The following is an 18,525-nucleotide window of genomic DNA, read 5'->3' as shown; positions in this document are numbered from 1 at the left end:
ATCTTAAATCTGATATGTTGGTTTTTTCTTAAATGGAGGAGTTATTTTTTGTGCTTCTTGTGAAGTTTTAGCGTATGCTAGGAGTTGTGAGCATATAGCATGGCCTTTGGCATTGTTAGTATGGTGTTCATGGTTATAGGTTGATGTGCCTCTCTTCCATTTGCATGAGTCTAATGGTAAGACTATGTGCTAGCTTATTCCTTTTGTAGATATGTTGAAAGCATGCGTGGGCTTTGTTTGCCTAGACCTCAAGGCCCTTGTGTAGTTTAACAGGCCAGAATCTTTTCCTAGTTCTATTAGATTATGTAGCTCACACCTATTCCTAGGGATGTTGGGGACCCCTTTATCAAGAGGGTTTTTTTGTTTGGATCTTTCCCCGCCTACCTCAAGGATGTTGAGGACCCTCTTTCTTTCCTAGAGGGTATTCTTGTATACAATTTTATTTTCTAAATGATATAAAGTTTGCATCTTTTAAAAAAGTAATATGGGTTTGTGAATTATTTGCAAACAAGTGGAAGAAAATAAGAATCTCTATGTTTAACAGAGAGGTTTTCTTACTTGAGGCCCTCTTTCATGTTATTCATGAAAGTATTTACGTCTAATTATGTGTCAAGCAAAATTAAGAGTTCATAGAATAGATTTTTATATTCGCATAGTATTGCGATTGAATCACTTTTGCCCAAGTGATCTATATAAAGCCACCTGACTTGTGGATGGTATGAAGGCACTACTAGGTGGGCACTACCATATAAGCACAGTTGCAATTAAGGGTGTTTATAAACGATCACACCTTCGGCACCGCCCATGGATCATGGGGGGGCAGCCTATGTCCAGCCCACGGCCCCAGATGCATTCAATGCACCATGGCGAGGCATGGGTGGGTGTAGTCTGTAAACACCCTAACACTCCATACCCAAGTGTGATTAAGTAGTCAAACTCGCTGCGGATGTGTGTTTAGTCTCCTAACTAGTCCATCTTAGAGCATGTTCATGCTAGCCCACATCAAGGTGCTATTTAGCGAAATGGGCAGAGCGTGAAGAAGCTCCAATTGACCATGGTTAGACAAATAAAATGTGGTTAGCTTATATATGGACGAATGGCGAGGAGTCCGGACGGCCGTTGAGAGTATCCAGTGGCCGTTAAGATGACGTGGCGGGATCGGAACGGCACGATGGTAATGAAGGGTCCAGATGAGAGAGCCGTTGTGAAACGTTCGAATTTGAGCGCCGGTTTGCTTTGTTTTTCCTTCAAGGTATCCCCCTCATTTCTACACTCGCCTTTCCTTCTTTCATTCTGCAATCTCTCTCTTCCTTCTCTGCTTCGAGATCAAGCACGCTAGTTTTGCTCTCCTATAGCTTTGTTATGGTGCTCATTTTCTGACCCCCAGACTCCAGCTCCGCTATGGTTTCTTCTCCCGCTTCTTCTTTGTCCATCGCTGGAGGTAATCGATCCTTCCGCACCTCCAGCATTGCCAGCCCCCGGGGCCTTCTCAGCCCTCGCCCTCCCAAATCCAATGCTTCCTCTCCTGCCGCCAGTGGCCCTGGTCGACGTACCTCCAGTGGTCGCTATGTTCCCGTCTCTCAAGATGATACCGAACAGGGTGAAGAGGTCACTTCGCAGCTCAACTATACGGTTCATATCCCGCCCACACCTGATAATCGCCCCATGTCGGCCACACCCTCTGTCCAAGCAGGTCCTAAAGCGAAGGAGCAGTTTGTTTCCAACACGATTTTCACCGGAGGCTTCCAAAGCATGACGCGGGGTCACGTTATGGAGAAGATGATCGAGAGCGAGTCAAGCCATCCACAGATGGCATGTGCGAAGAGATCAAGCTGCGCATTGGAGGGATGTGATAGCAAGGTGATGTGCGACGAGAGAGGAAATGACCTCTTGCCCTGCCAGTGTGGTTTTGCGATCTGCAGGGATTGTTACATCGATGCCCTGGATGCTGGAGGGATATGTGCCGGCTGCAAGCATCCCTACAAGAGCGTTGATAAAGAAGAGCAGCAAGATGACGATGAGGAGGAGGACGATCAATTTCAGATACCCCCATTATCAAAAGAGCAGGCTCTCGAAAGGCATCTGTCGCTTCTCAAGTCTTTCAAGGCGAACCCGCCACTGTTGATGGGCAAGCCCACATCGGAGTTCGATCATACACGCTGGCTGTTCGAGACCAAGGGCACTTACGGCTATGGCAATGCAGTTTGGCCAAAAGACGGAGCATATCTGGAGGGAGGCTTCAATGGAAGCGCTCCTCCTGACTTCGACAAAGGGCGAAGGCGTCCTCTGTCTCGCAAGAAGCGCGTCTCAGCAGGGATTCTGAGTCCATACAGGTAAGAAAGCACAATAAGATTAAAGCAATCAAGCGCCAGAAATTTTCCTTAGGTCGAAGTCTCTGTGGCTAACGGCACTCTGCATTGCAGGATACTGGCTTTCATTCGTCTCGCTTGTCTCTGCCTCTTCCTCACCTGGCGCATTCGCCACCCTAACAGAGATGCGATGTGGCTTTGGGGGATGTCTATCGTATGTGAAATCTGGTTCGCTTTCTCTTGGGTTCTAGACCAGCTCCCAAAACTAGCCCCTGTGAATCGGACTACCGACCTCACCGTCCTCGCCGAGAAATTCGAAAGGGCCTCTCCAGCAAACCCGAAAGGAAGATCGGATCTGCCAGGGATTGACATCTTCGTTTCAACGGCGGACCCTGAGAAAGAGCCTTCTCTTGTTACGGCCAACACGATACTGTCTATCTTGGCAGTCCAGTACCCAGTCGAGAAGCTGGCATGCTACCTGTCTGACGACGGTGGAGCGTTGCTAAGTTTCGAAGCTTTAGCAGAGGCAGCGAGCTTTGCGAGAATCTGGGTGCCGTTCTGCCGAAAGCACAACATCGAGCCCCGCAATCCCGAGAGCTACTTCCAATCGAAAGGTGATCCCACCAAGAACAAAGTGAGAAGCGATTTCGTGAGAGACCGGAGGAGGGTGAAGAGAGAGTACGATGAATTCAAGGTACGGATCAACGGACTGCCAGAATCCATCAGGAGGCGGTCTGATGCTTACAATGCACACGAGGAGATTCGGGCGAAGAGGATGCAGATGGAGCTCGGTGGCGATCCAGGCGAGCAAGTGACGGTCGAAAAGGCAACGTGGATGGCGGATGGAACGCACTGGCCGGGGACATGGGCTAACCCGATCAAAGATCATGGCAGGGGAGACCATGCGGGAGTGATTCAGGTGAGCTCGAGGTTTTGGGATGAGATTTGTTGCCGCGGGAGGTCGTGGCAGAAATCTTTGCTTTGCTGGTTCCCTCGTTTCTCTACTTTGTGGGTTTGCATTGGTGTTTGAATTCGGAAGATAGGAGGGTAGGGATCCGTTTCTCAATGTCGGAATCAGTCGACAGAAGTTTCTAGGGAACTTGTGTTCTTTTACGCGTTCAGGGGATGAAGTGTTTGAGCTTGTAAATCAAAGGGCGAGATACGCAAGTTCTCAGTCACGGAATGAGTTGACGGACTGTTTTTCTTACGATGGTTTAAACGGTAATCGGAGAAGGCGAGCTCTGCTAACAACAATTATCGCATTCTGTCATCTGAGATCTGCGCTTTTGCCTGGTTCATTGGTGTTCGAATTCGGAAGTTCGAAACAGTCGATAGAAAATCTTCCCCTGCGTATGCATTTATGGGATGAATTTGTAAATCGAAGGAGCTCCTTTAACAACAATTTTTGTTCATTCTGTCGTGCGATTTTCGGCCTGCAATGGTTTCGTAATCTGCCGGTGAAAACTGCCATTTTACTGATGACGGAAACTTCTGTGGACGCAGGTGATGCTGACGCCGCCGAGCATCGACCCGGTTCTGGGCAACGCAGACGACAATCTGATCGACACGACGGAAGTGGACATACGGCTCCCGATGCTGGTGTACGTCTCGCGGGAGAAAAGGCCGGGCTACGACCACAACAAGAAGGCAGGAGCCATGAACGCGCTGGTGCGCACGAGCGCGATAATGTCGAACGGGCCGTTCATCCTCAATCTGGACTGCGACCACTACGTCTACAATTCCCTAGCGCTGCGGGAGGCGATGTGCTTCATGATGGACAGGGGGGGAGACCGGATCTGCTACGTGCAGTTCCCGCAGAGGTTCGAGGGGGTGGATCCGAACGACAGGTACGCGAATCACAACACGGTGTTCTTCGACGTGAACATGAGGGCGTTGGACGGAGTACAAGGGCCAATGTACGTGGGGACGGGGTGCGTGTTCCGGAGGGTGGCGCTGTACGGGTTCGAGCCGGAGAGGGCGACGGAAATGGGGGGATGCTGCGGGCGGAGGAGACGGAAAGTTGAGTGTAAGAGGCGGCTGGGCGGCAAGGGCGGCGGCGGGGCGGCGGAGGAGGAGGAGGAGGATTTGGAGGCGGCGGCGCTGCTGCCGCGGCAGTTCGGCAGTTCCGCCACGTTAGTGGCGTCCATTCCGGCGGCGGAGTTCGAGGCGAGGCCGCTGGCGGACTACGCCGGCGCCGCGCAGGGGCGGCCGGCGGGAGCACTACTCGCCGCGCGGGAGCCGCTGGACGCGTCCACGGTGGCCGAGGCCATAAGCGTCATCTCCTGCTGGTACGAGGAGAAGACGGAATGGGGCTCCCACGTGGGGTGGATCTACGGGTCCGTCACGGAGGACGTTGTGACCGGCTACCGGATGCACGACCGGGGTTGGCGGTCAGTTTACTGTGTGACGAAGCGCGATGCCTTTCGGGGGACTGCCCCAATAAATCTGACCGACCGGCTACACCAGGTTCTCCGGTGGGCAACGGGTTCCGTCGAAATCTTCTTCTCACGTAACAACGCCCTTTTTGCGTCCTCTCGTCTAAAGCCCCTGCAGCGGGTGGCATACCTCAACGTTGGGCTCTACCCCTTCACGTCCATCTTCCTCATCGTCTACTGCTTCCTCCCTGCCTTGTCCCTCATCAGTAACCAGTTCATCGTCCAAAGCCTCGGCCTCGCCTTCCTCTCCTTCCTCCTCGGTATCACCGCCTCCATGTGCCTCCTCGCCCTCCTCGAAATCAAATGGTCCGGTATCACCCTCCACGATTGGTGGCGTAACGAGCAGTTCTGGCTCACCGGCGGTACCTCCGCTCACCTCGCCGCCGTCATGCATGGCCTGCTCAAGGTCGTCGCTGGCGTCGATGTTTCTTTCACCCTCACCGCCAAAGCTTCTGCCCCCGATGACGCCGCCGATGAGTTCGCCGACCTCTATGTCGTCAAATGGTCCGCTCTTATGATCCCCCCGCTTACGATTATCATGACCAACATCATTGCCATCGCCGTGGCTGTTGCGCGCACCGTCTACAGCCGTGTCCCCGACTGGAGCAAGCTGCTGGGTGGCACCTTCTTCAGTATCTGGGTCTTAGCGCACCTCTACCCCTTCTCCAAAGGCCTCATGGGCCGTAAGCGGCGAACTCCAACTATTGTGTTCGTCTGGTCTGGCCTCCTTGCCATCATCATCTCTCTGCTTTGGGTCTCTATTTCGTCTCCCTCCTCCAGCACCAGCAGCGGTGGGCAGCCCCTGGCTTTCCAGTTCCCTTGATCGTTGATTGTGTTCTATGGCACGCTCTTGTGACCGTGGTCAGCTTTGTTAACGAAGCTTTCGATTCTTGTTCTATTCTTTGTAGTATGTACATACACCCCAAGCATTGTCGTGGCAGGTACAGTTGTAACGATCTTTCGGAAAGGAAGATCTAATACCAACTGTTTTCTCTTTCCATGTTGAAATTCAGTATCAGATCTATTTTGCTAGTACTCTGTTCTACGTTTCCGGGTAAAACGCTACACATCACGTGAGAGTATTCATATGTGAGCAACACTGAGCATTGAGGCCATTCTAAGCAATCTGAGCTCCCCACTAGCTACATGTTGCAATTTCACTTTAAAAGAAAATTTAATCTAAGTCTTTGTCTTCCAGCCCTCCCCATCCCGGCCAAAGTTGTCGTCCTTGAACCGAACAGAATTTGGAAAATCTCTCTTTCCCCCCCCCCTCTCTCGCCCAAACACTCGGGGGGGTCACTATGTATAAACCCTCTATACCACGTGCGTTCAAGGCCTATGTCTAAAATCCCTTATCTATAAATTTTTCATTAATAAAATGTACCCCTTTTCTATACAAATCTGTAAATTTTTCCCAAAACTATTTTGAATAGTCCCTTATGTATATTTGTTTTTGTAAATTTTAGAAATAAAAAATATCCTTCTATTGAACTCACGTGATAGGGTTACATATGATGAGTGACCCCCCCGAGCCCAAACACCACACACACAAGTGTCTAGTCGTGCGGCTAGCTAACTCACGTGGGTGAATGCCCAAATGGTGTGAGCTACTAATGCTCCACGGAATTGGTAACCAACTTCATACTCCCAAGGTTTATCTTTGACACAATGTGTTGACCATAGCTATGATTTGAAGTCCCTCTTGTATGCCCTCAAATAGCAAAATAGCTCGACCTTCTTCCCAAAACAAAGACATTGCTAGCCTATTGATTTTATATAGCCTTCGAACTTCATTACTCCTAAAAAGCACACGCTGATATCCCTCTATCTGAAATTCTTATCGACCTTGCCTACTGATCGAGCAAGTAAAGAGAGGTGTAGCTCCATTGAACAAGCAGCCAAGGAGCCCTCGAACAGCTACAGGAGTGGTGAGAAGGGTGAGAGCCACTTGAGCTCGGGCTCTTACAAGAAGGAGAAGCTTGCAACACGTGGAGTGAAGAACCAAGGAGTAGAGCCTAAGAGGAGAGAAGAGCACCATCAAGAGCAGTGGCATGAACATATTGTGAAGGAGGAGAACAGCGATGGCATTCATGTGTATTTCTTCCTAAGTTTCAAAACTTAGGGCACGGTTTCTTCCCTTCCACTACAAAGCAATTAGGAGGAACCAATCGTATTAGAAAGCCCATCTAAGGTTCTATTAGTTTCCACTCCAAAGTTCTTGTCCAAAGCTTTCATCCCCTTTTTGTTTCTTTTGTGACCAAACACATCATCTTTGGAATCAAAACATATCAAAATATTGGGGAGCATAACTTTTTTCTCAAAACTCCAAATTTAGAGTTTTCTAAACCAGAACAGAGAGCACATATTGTTCTTCGTTGTGCATTTCTCAAGTGGTAATTTAGATAGTTTTAAGGGCAGTGGAATCTGAAATCCGACTGTTAGTGTGCGCAAGTGCTTGAGTGATCACAAAGATGACATCACTGGGAGAATATGGTGTGCCATACACTTGTGTTTTGATGGGAATAACTTGCATATTTAGAAATGCGGATAAAGGATCTCTTTGTAAGGGCACTTGTTGATGGGGTAAAGTGCCAGCTCCAATAAAAATATCTAAGCATAGCATGTGGATTCAATTGAAGGGATTTAAAAATCCTTTTTTTCACACATTTTTTACATACAAAAGGGATACTCAAATCTACTATGTCAATACTGGGTCCCAGTGGCATAAGTAGAAGATCTTCCCAACAGCGTTGCCCATTGCTTATCCATTCTTTTTTGATAACTCTCTCCTAGCAACCTAGAGACTAGAATCACAAATAAATAGCTAACACGATAGATAGATTGCTAAAATGAGAGGAACTTTGATTTATCCAACATGAGAATAATTCTTCTCTAGTATATTTACCTTTGACATTTCTTTTTGGCCTCTTCATTTACAATACATTCCACTTATGTATGTAGAAAGTTACATTCTATGGGGAATCCTCTGCACTGAGTCCCTTTCATTATGATTACACAAATTATTTCAAGACTTAGTCTAGCCATCGCATTTGCATATACAAGAACAGGGTAGAGTTTCCCACAACCCTTTATAGAGAAAATTCTCATGACAAGAATGCAATGACCTTAGCATGATGTTTAATAGTAAAAGTATTGAATAGCAAAGTTCTTCAATTAAAAAATGTCAAATCATCCATTCCCATGGATTCGCAATGCAATTTACAATGGTTCAACTCATAAGCAAACATTTTAAACTTAGAACCAATATTGACCTTCAAATCATAAAATGGAGCTAAGAACATTATAAGGGGATTTGAATTTGTTTATCCTAGTACCTTGGAATAAATGGCATCCACACATTTTGGAGGCCCCTCATTCAACTAAATAGATTATTTTCTCACATTGCATTGCTCCCCTAGCCTCTGCCTCAGCTACTTTGCCTCAAGTTGTTCTTATTTCCATTTTATCGATTGCCTTAACACTTGATACTTTTATTTCTCCATTTCTAGATTGGGTAGGCTTCTTATGCTTCTTGCTCTGCATTGGGTGTCAATATGTTCTAGGTCTTTCTTTAGTTTTTTCTTGGGTGGGCAACACTTGGTTATCTACCTTGAGGTCTTCCTTTTTTAGTAGGACGTGGATTTTGCAGAGCTACTTCTTTTTGCATCCTTTTTCCCACATGTATCGATTGTGACACCATACTTTAGTTTCCATACCAATTATTCCAAGAAGTACATCTGGTTTTACTATTGAAGACTTAGGGCAATTCATACATGTGCTCTCTAAGCTCGAACATAGGTTGACATGTATTGGGGCTACCCTTGTGAGGGCACTCAACTATTTAGTTCATTTCTCCCCGTATAAAGCATGTATGTATTTGGTTAAACCCTGGACTTCAAAGTTTTATTTATGTTGACTTGATTATCTTAGTCTATAAAATCCTAACCTTAATCCCTAATTCCTCATTGTTCACTATATCCCAAAACAAACTTCTCCCTCCTCCCAACTCTGATAGCATTCCAAATCGAGGTTCATAGATAGGATACAAATCCCAAAACATGAGTGGGCAATAAATATTCTCTTTAGATGCTTTTTTATTTCATTAACAATTTTCTAGCAAAAAAATTTTGTTTAAAAAATAATGGATTTATAAAAAAAATCACAAAGTCTCCCTGCTAGTCCGATCCTGGGAATCAAATAAGCATGTAGGCTATGAGGGGCTACACAATAAGCCAATCCATGAAGATGCATGCTAATCCAATCCTTGGGATCAAATTAGCATGAAGCCCCATCACATGTTGCATTCTAATCTGATACGAGTTATCAGATTAGCATGCATCCTCATGGTAATCCAATCTTCAGGATTAAATTGGCATGAGGATGTATGCTATTCTGATCCCTGAGATTGGATCAGCATGCAACCTCTGAGGGGGCTGCATACTAATCCAATATCGAGCTTAGAGGCCACACACTAATCTATTCCTGCGTGTTGAATTAGCATGTATGTATATTCATGCTAATCCAATCCCCAAGATTAGATTAGCATGAAGATGAATGCTAATCCAATCCCTAGGATCAAACTAGGGTGCAGCCTCTCATAGGTTGCATGTAATCCAATCTCTAGGATTGGATGAGCATGCATCTTCATGCTAATTTGATCCACAAGATCAGATTATTATGCATCTTCATATTAATCCAATTCATGGGATTGGATTAGCACAAAGATGTATGCTAATTGGATCCTTAAGATCAAATTAGACTGCATCTGCATTCTATCTAATCATAGGGATCAATTTAGCTTGAAGCTAACACAAAATCAATCCTCCCAAGTGTCGGCGTAGATTAAGAATTCATAAAAGTTCAATCCTTGGGATCATGTTCTCATCAAACTCCCTAAAAGTCAATTCTCCATATCAATTTAATTAGTGTTTTTGTCTTTTATTTGTTTCAATTTGTCATTTCCTTTTTTGTAGAACATTTAGCTCTTTTTTTTTTAGTCACATGTTTTTTGCTTGAAAAAGTCTTTACCTTGCCTTAACAAGGTCTATTTTCTATTGTCTTAATACTTTGGCTCAATTTTTTATAATTGTTTCCAATTCAATTACCAAATTATTTTGTCTTTTTTTGTACAGAGGACATTGAATCTTAAGATTAAAAAACCTTCATCTAAAAGTCATCCTTTAGGGTCTTCTCTGGAGCCAATACCAACAACGATTCAAAAAAGAGTAGGATAGAAATCTTATCTCCTCTAGCAAAAAATCAAAATTTCTTGATTTTGGAGGTCAATAGAGGGGTTGATTAGCCCTAAGGTGCCTCCACATCAAAATTTCTTGGTAGCAGAGTAGTTTCTAGAGACCCAAACACCTACTAGCCATATGCACCAGTACCCTTGTAACAAATGGTTCCTAGTGTTTCTTGATAAGGATCTTTCATTTTTTTTGGCTAGGGTTCAATTCTTCCAGATGATGAGAGGAACTACAAGTATGAGGTCACTCACATATTATGAGGATGATGCCGCTTTTGTGAGCTTCACAGTATCCAAAGAAGTTGACTCAGCAAAACAGCTAAGCAAATCCAATTATTGAGATCAATTCTGACTGTGAAAAAATCAAGCCTATTACTTTGAAAGCAGAACAATAGGAGACAATAAGGATGAATGCAAATCTCTTTCCCATGTTGGCTGCTTATATATTCTCACATGGTAGTTCTTCAGAATCACAAAGCAAGAAGTTTTGAAAGTAGGATAAGAAGAGAGACAAGATAGATTCTTTACTAGCAAGCTCCTAGCGGGGCAATCTAGCATAGCCTTGAGGGTACAAGAAACAAAAGCCCATGCCCCAACAAGGAGAGTTGGGTTCATCACCAAGTTCACATGACCGTGAGGAGGTTGGTATTGACGTTCCTAGCATTTTGACAATGTTTTGGTATCGTTAGTACATAACAAAATACTTTAAGAGAAGGAATTTGACAGATTACACTAGTGGATACATTTTTATTATAGGTGAAGAAGATCCCCAAGTCTGCTATGGACCCAAACACTAGAAGGAGACCACTAGATGTTAGAGAGTCACATCCTTTACATACGGATGATTTGAGGGCTAGGATGAAAATAACCCATTTTCCAATGTAGTTCCTTTTGATGGTGGATCCTACTTATTGCCTTGATAAGAGCCGTTTTGATTTTGCAAAAACCAATTCTTATTCATGAGTATATTGTTGTTGGATGTAGAGGCTATGAGACAATTATCCACAAAGTATCTATGCATTTCAGAACAATAGAGGGTAGAATCTATGCAGGCCTGCAAAGGAGGAGCTTGGGTCACATATCACTTTGCAACTTGTGACACTTTAAGGATGGAACTATTAGAAGCCTTTAGACCTCTTGGTTATGCAAATACGATTAGAGAAGAATTATTATGTGTGACTATGATTCCCTATGAAACAATACAGACTTACACCAAAGGGTAAAGAGGATTATTGGTGAGAAAGCGATACCACTAGCTTTGGACGAGCAACTTACTTAGATTACGAATGGATGTGGGGCATCATGTTAAGATGTAACAACCAGCTATGTTAGAAATTGCTATTGGTGGGGTTATCAGTTTGTTAAACTTTGGGCTTCAAGATTTTGATCTCTTGTTGGCCTATTTACATCAATAATGCCTTGTCCCATGCTAACAAAAGAATCACAGTTTGTTCATTATTCTTTCTTTTTAGCTAGATCTAGAAACCATTGTGTCAAAGGAACCAAACCAATCATCCAAGGAGCTTCTTGTTACTTTCTTAATCTTTAAAGAAATAGCATATATAATATATTATCATGCCCTTTGTTACTTCTTCCATTATGTTAGACAAATCTTGTGTTTGAAGACCTGTTATGTGGATGTAAGCATTATCTTTTATACTAGTTGTAGCTTATGGACATACAAGTGATATATATGCTTGCAAGGCATGTACCTTTCCTTTTGTGCCACTCTGAGGGTAAATTCCTCAAAAGATCAACATGCAATTTTTCTATCACAACTTCCACATCCTCTGTTATTGCGATTTGTATTTGGTGTTTGTTACTCAATTATGTTGCAAAATCTTGAGAATCCCCATCACTTTCTCATACTTGTGGGGATGTCTCTCCATGTTCTTCCGAGTCCCAACTCCCTTCAGCATAAGTCCAAATTGTGTCAAGGGTTCACACTATTGCTGGACTTAATGCATGCCCCTAGCACAATCCCATTCACTAGGAACCAATATTGAAAATCCAATTTCATATTCATTGCTAGCCTCCAAGAATGGTATATATCATCAAAAAATAACCATAATTGTGCTTATTTTACCCCCTAAGGTGTGTTCCTCCTCTTGCTAGCTTGGTGGGACTACACAACCCTTTGACTTGTCCAAATCTTGACTTGTAATTAGCTCATTACGTTTCTTAGCTTGTTTCTTTTGTCTCGCAGAAACCCATTGCACCTCACCTTGTTATTAAACTTTGTTATTTCTATTTCCCACTGCACAATATGGATGTCAACTTCTTCTACATAACTCTCTTTTGTTGGAATTGTAGAAACAATTTCTCTAGCTCTACGTATCATACACACATACACCAAGCAATGGTTATTTGTGTAACTAACTAATGTACTAAAGGAAGGTCCTCTTTTCTACTAATCATTTTCATCCCTCCATGAATAGATTTTCTTTTCATTTTTCCATCCATATCTTTTGCCACAACGTTAGTCTCTTTTGCCATAATTTTGGTTTCAAAGGCTCCTTATGGTCTTCAGCAACTTGTTCCCTAAGATCTCTTAGTTGAGAAACTTAAAAAGGGAATGTTGGCACTTCTGTATAATGCTAAGATAGGGCCATTGAGGACTAGACTCAAACTCAGATGGACTAACTTGATCAAGGGAAACACAAACATATAGGGGTAAATGCTGACGCTTCTAAATCCCACACCCGGCTAACTAAAAAATGCTCGGTTTACTTCCCAACTAGTGCTGTGCTCAGTGAAGATGCTCACTTTTGCAATCCTAAGGGAAATGTGCTCAAGGCAATATAGGTGCTAACATATAAAACAATCTGGTGATTGTGTGGGAGCCCCTTATTCTTGCTGGGGCCTGGGGGCCAGCGGCCCCCCTATTGGGGGTTTGGGGGCAGGAGCCCTCGAGGCGACGGTATAGGGAATATTCCATGGATGACTAGTCGGTTCCACCGACTAGGTTGACTAGTCGGCTCCACCGACTAGGTTGATCCGACTACCGCCCTCATAGCTATAAAGAGGCAACCTCCCTAGTCTATTGTATCATATCAGTTCAGATCAAATCAGATCTTCCAGCTAGTAGCTCTTCACCTAGTATCTATCTAAATCGCCATCTAAGCTCCACTGTGGGAGCGCAAGAGTGGATGGAGCCATCATCTATACTACATCAGTATTGAAGAAAAATTTTGTTCATCTCCAGTTTGCTATGTACTCTCTATTCTTTGTTCAATTTCTGTTCCGTTGCGCCGTGTAATTTAACAGTAACTTACAACTCCTACATGCAACTTCTATATGCAAGTTCTACATGTAGAGAGAGAATGTCTTACAATTCCTGCATGCAGAGAGAGAAGCTCTCCAACTTGTATAAATACCCCATAATGGAATGAAGCCCACACTTTTTGGGGCATTGTGTTGAGTTCAACTTTGGAATTCCAAGCAATTGTCTCAAGTGTCCATGCTTCCTTGCACTCCATGTCCAAAAGCATGTCCTAACCTTGCAACTCCTCCTCCCCTCTCTTCCAACCTTACAACCCATCCTCTCCCTCTCCTCCTCCCTTCTTCTCCTCCCTCTTCCCTTTCCTCCTCCCTCCTCCTCCCCTCTCCTCCTCCCTCCTTCTCCTCCTCCTCCCTCCTCCTCCTCCCTCCTCCTCCTCCTCCTCCTCCTCCCTCCTCTCTCTTCTTTCCCTCATGCTCTTACACCTTCTTCCTCTCCCACTCCTATGCTCCCCCTAAACCCTTAGTTCCTCAACCTTTAACCTCCATGATCTACAAGGGAGACGAGTTCTCCACCATGTACTCTACCCTGAACCTTGGAACCCCTTCTAAACTTTGGAAGCTTCTTTTAAACTTTGGAACCTCTCTCTAAACCTTGGAACCTCCTTCTAAACCTTGGACCTCCTTCTAACCTTGGAACCTCTTCTAAACCCTAGAACCTTTCTCTAAACCTTGGAACCTTCTTCTAAACCCTGAACCTCCCTCTAACCCTTGAAGTCCTCCTAAACCCTGCAACCCCCAATGAAGGTGAAAGCCTTCATTACCTCAACCATGATGATACACGTTCCTTTTACACATGCATGCACTATGTTTGCTTACCCCAGCACTAAATTTGGCTATGCATGTATCCCAAAACGAGCCGTTGTTGCACGTAGGATCAAGGAATACTCTACCTTCTCACAGTGATCACGGTTCCTACTCCATTTTCTTCTTTTTCGAGCTCCTTGACTCTCTAGTTGTCCTAATGTGTTTTCCCTACCACTCCTATCCCTATTTTTAATATGGCATCAACCCTTTGAATGCAGCGAGAGATGCAAGCTAACCCTACAGCTCACAACTCCTCATCCAACCAAGCATCTAGAGGCAACAACAAAGGTGCGATAAGAGGAATGACCTCCAAGAAATGGTAGACATCCAGTGGTAAGATGTATTGAGCACTTGGGACAATTTCGGAATTAGGAGGTGCTCTTACCAAAACTTTTGGAAAAAACCTGGCATTAGGAGATGCTCCTATAACCGAGTCCCAAATAGCGCTTGTGTTAGCCTCGTGCCTCCAAGCCCTAAGCTATTTAGGACTCAAACCCCCTGTATGAGGCTCAAAACCTGAAGTGGCGAGGCCGATCTTGGGCTACTTGCGGCTTGACCCTCGTGAGGCAAATAAGTGCACTAACCACATTTTGTGGCGATTTGCAGCCGGAACCTATGACCCTGTGGACTATTGGGCATATTTGGGGCTCAAACTCCCTGAGCTTGTATTGTACTCCTTCCATGGCTGCAATCGTTGAAGTAAATCATGAAGCCTAATCACCTCTAATCACTAGTTATCCTGCATTCTGTGACTGTACTATGTGGATGTTAACACCCTCCATGACACCAGGAAATCTAGAAGCCTCTACAAGAAGGGCCTACAGTGATGGAAGGACCTTTGGAACCAAAGCAAGGTGGATTGGAAGACTCTCGAAGAAATCAAGAGGGAGGTGCGTATAGAGTCTTTCGAGGAGCTTCTTTAGGCCTATGATGTAGATACACATACTATCACCATTAATAATGGGCAAGTTCACCTTGACAAATGTATTTTGGTAGAAATCTTTCAACTCTCCCTAATGCACCAATGTGACAAATGGATTTTGGCAGAAAATCTTTCAACAAATGGAAATGGTGTGTTGAACTGCACCCTAATGTTGAGTGCAATGCACCGTGATAGGTATTTTGAACCAAAAAACATCCCATAAATAACAAGGCTACTTTATTATCAAGGCCATTGCTATGGACATGCATCCCTTCTAATTTCTTTTAGAATATATCAGCAAAGGCATGTTAATTGCTCTAAGTATGGACAATTTTAGTGATATTTTTAAAAATGGATATTATATAGCATTCACACTTTGAGTAGAATGCTAATAACATGCATTTAGAGCTTTCGTTGTTTTTGAGTCACTGAATCTTGAAAGCAATTTCTAGGCTACATAACAGTCATTAGTTTCCAATTTCATCTAATTAAGTCGCATTTGTACATAGGTGTTGCTTGCTCCTTAGAAATGTGTGCTTGTCTATAATCAAATAATCCATTTTGCAAGATGTGAATGGAGTTGTTAGCCCACCTTGCACTACCCCCTTTGGGTGCATCTCCCAATGAAGCTAGACCCACGCTTGCTCAAGCAAGGATTATTCTATGCACGGTATTAGGCTTCTTTTTTGTGACTAGGTTTCAAAACAAAGGGAGCCAGCATGTGTGGGGGTTAAAGGTCACTGTGCCTTTACCCCAGTTATGTACAATACTCAAACACATATATAAATGAATGAAAAAGAAGATTAGGGTGGTTCTGCACCCACCAAAACTTGTGTGGCTCTCTGTTTCTCTCTCTCCCTCTTCCGTTCTTGCTTCCATTGAGAGCACTCTCAACTGGTATCAGAGCCCGGGTGATCTAGCTGAGCGTGCGTGAATGCTCGAAGCTCAGCAGCTCTGTGGGAGGAAGGAGAAGCTCTATCGGAAGCTTTGTGGGTGACTTTAATTATATCTGAGTGTGCAGAGACCTTGGAAGAACCTTTGGAAAAGTCACTTTGGTTTTGCGAAGTGGTTTTGAGAGCCTGTTAAGTGTTTTCAAAGAAAAAGTCGTTTTTTGAGCTTTTCCCTCTTCCGTTAGATGACAGAGACTCCGTATTGACTTGTAGAGGCAACTATTGCTTGCTTTTGGTGTCCACTTCACTTTAGGAGCTTGGAAACACCTTCATTCTTGAATCTGGGATCATTTCATTCGATTTCTGACTCACTGTGTCAGTTTCTGCATTTTTTGCTCGGGTGTTGGAACTCAAGTTTGGAGCAACCATTTGCAGATCTGTTAGTTCTGGTGGACTCAGGAGGTCCTAAAACTTCTATGTTGCTCATCATTCGCACTCCGGTGGAGTTTACAAATAGCTCTGTTTCCAAAAACGTTTTTTAGTCCGTGTGCTGGACCCAGTGATTGAGACCACGGTTTCCAAAACCGTCTGTCCCATTGCGTTTCGGACGCCCAAAACCCCTGCATGTCAGTTCTTGCGCAATTCGGTGGAGGATTTTTAGAGTTATAGATCTCTGTGTATTCGATTTCATCTCTCTGTTATGCATTTTTTCATTCTAAGGTTTTGAAACCTTAGATTTATGCCACATGGCAGTGGATAAGTGTTGACTCCCATTTCTCACTCATCGGTTGGGATTTTGGAGTTCTGGCAGAAGAGAGATATTTGCAGATTTTCTTGCTGAGTCCGATTATGCAATGGCACCCATGTTTTGAGGCATCTCAGGTTCTATTTTCAGTAGCGGTCATTACCGTGGGACTATGATTTCTTGAGCATACCTTATGCAAATCACTCTGGCTGCAGTTTGAGCAGTGTGCGCTCATTCGTAGTGTGCATTGGGTTGCAGTGGATGATTTATAGGCCATTTGGATGCATTACGGTCCTTATTGGATGCGCTGATAGGCCCAAATTGCCTTGTGGGATGCTATTTTTTATGGACGCTTTGCACATGGATGCTATTTTATGCTGAGGGACAGCTTTGACACATTGCAGGTGATGCACTGATAGTGCTATGCTCTCTTGGATGAGATATTATTGATGCATATACCAGTGGACGGTGTTTATGCTTGAGTCATTTGGCACTTATTGGCATTTTCTTTTGGGCCAGATTTGCTCATATGGATGCATAGTATATGCATATGAGTCAGATGCATCTTTTGATGCTTTGAGCTTTGAGTTTTGGTGATATTTCACTCTATTGTGGCATACACATTTGGGTGCACCTGGTATTTGGTGTGATTCTCTCTTGCAGGCACTAGCATTTGGGATTTTGTTTCATTTGCATCATGGCATCCTCTTCCATGTCTGAAAAGGAGTCTTTGTGGAAAGAACAAATAAGGGATGTGCTTATTCAAAAGAAGCAGATTAAACCCTTGGTAGGGATTGAAGCTAAGCCTGCAAATGTCTGAGGATGATTGGAATGAGTTGGATGCATTAGCAAAGTCTACTATTAGACTTCATCTTTCAGAGTCAGTTTATTTCACAGTAGTAAATGAGCAGACTACAGAAGATTTGTGGAAGAAACTGTGTGCCACTTATGAGAAGGAAACTGCCTCTAATAAAGTTTAACTCATGAAGAGGTTGTTTGAGCTGCAGATGAAGGACGGGGTCTCCATTGCTTCTCACTTGAATGAATTCAATATTATTTTCAGCCAGCTTCAGGCTCAGAAGATGAATTTTGATGCGGAGACTAAGGCAATATTTCTCTTATGTTCATTGCCATCCTCATGGGATACCTTCCGTACAGCTGTCAGTAACTCCACACCTAGTGGAGTACTGAAATTTGATGATGTTGTGGGTAGCTTGTTGGCTGAGGAGATTAGACGGAAGTCTATGGACGGCAACAAGCAGGATGCAACCTTAAATGTGCAAAGGGGAAGATCACAGTTCAGGGGGAAGTCCCAAGAAAGAGGGAAGTCGCATAGCAAATCCAGGGCACGGAACATTGAGTGTTACCACTGTGGCAAGAAGGGCCATATGAAAAAGGATTGCTACAAGTTGAAAAGAGAGCAAAAGGATAAGAAAAAGAATGCAAATTGGGGTGCAAATCAAAAGGAAGAGAGTCCAAGGGAGGACAAAGGAAAAGTGAAGATCGAGGAGATCAATGCAGTCACACATGATAGTGACAATGACGTTCTCTTCATGTCTAGTTTATCTACAGAGTTGCTTACCACTTCAGATGATGCATATTCCCAGGATTGGATTTTGGATTCTGGTGCTTCATTCCATGTTACTCCCCATAGGGAATGGTTCTCCACTTATGACAGTGGAAAGACAGGTTGTGTGCATCTTGGAAATGACTATGCATGTGACATAGTGGGAGCAGGTGACATAAAGTTTTCTTTTGCAAATGGGTCTGCATTTGTTTTGAAACATGTGAGACATGTGCCTAAGCTGACCAAGAGTCTTATTTCAGTGGGTCAGCTAGATGATGTTGGTTTTCACACCACTTTTGGCTTTCAGAGTTGGAAAATTCAGAAGG

General features: G+C 44.0%; 1 protein-coding gene across 1 annotated transcript; it reads left to right on the top strand.

Annotated features, from left to right (window-relative positions):
• The first annotated feature begins 1,288 nt into the window (after positions 1-1,288).
• On the top strand, positions 1,289-5,745 carry LOC147897888 (cellulose synthase-like protein D3). The gene is made up of 3 exons (XM_087380479.1): positions 1,289-2,333; positions 2,424-3,228; positions 3,813-5,745. Exons 1-3 carry the CDS (start codon positions 1,402-1,404, stop codon positions 5,565-5,567), a joined length of 3,492 nt encoding a protein of 1,163 aa, XP_087236605.1. The 5' UTR covers positions 1,289-1,401; the 3' UTR covers positions 5,568-5,745.
• The last annotated feature ends 12,780 nt before the right edge of the window (positions 5,746-18,525 follow it).

The sequence above is a fragment of the Dipteris shenzhenensis genome, chromosome 10 (genome assembly GCF_047967505.1).
Source record: "Dipteris shenzhenensis isolate YYH24624 ecotype China chromosome 10, Dip_SZ_1.0, whole genome shotgun sequence".
Taxonomy (NCBI): Eukaryota; Viridiplantae; Streptophyta; class Polypodiopsida; order Gleicheniales; family Dipteridaceae; genus Dipteris; species Dipteris shenzhenensis.
The sequence above is the reverse complement of the archived record's forward strand: the minus strand, read 5'-3'. Positions and strand labels throughout refer to the sequence as shown.

Excerpts from the sequence above, each read along its gene's own strand:
- LOC147897888 (XM_087380479.1), top strand. The coding sequence starts at position 1,402 with ATGGTTTCTTCTCCCGCTTCTTCTTTGTCCATCGCTGGAGGTAATCGA. Across the intron at positions 2,334-2,423 it reads GGGATTCTGAGTCCATACAG|GATACTGGCTTTCATTCGTC; the intron begins GTAAGAAAGCAC and ends TCTGCATTGCAG. Across the intron at positions 3,229-3,812 it reads ACCATGCGGGAGTGATTCAG|GTGATGCTGACGCCGCCGAG; the intron begins GTGAGCTCGAGG and ends CTGTGGACGCAG.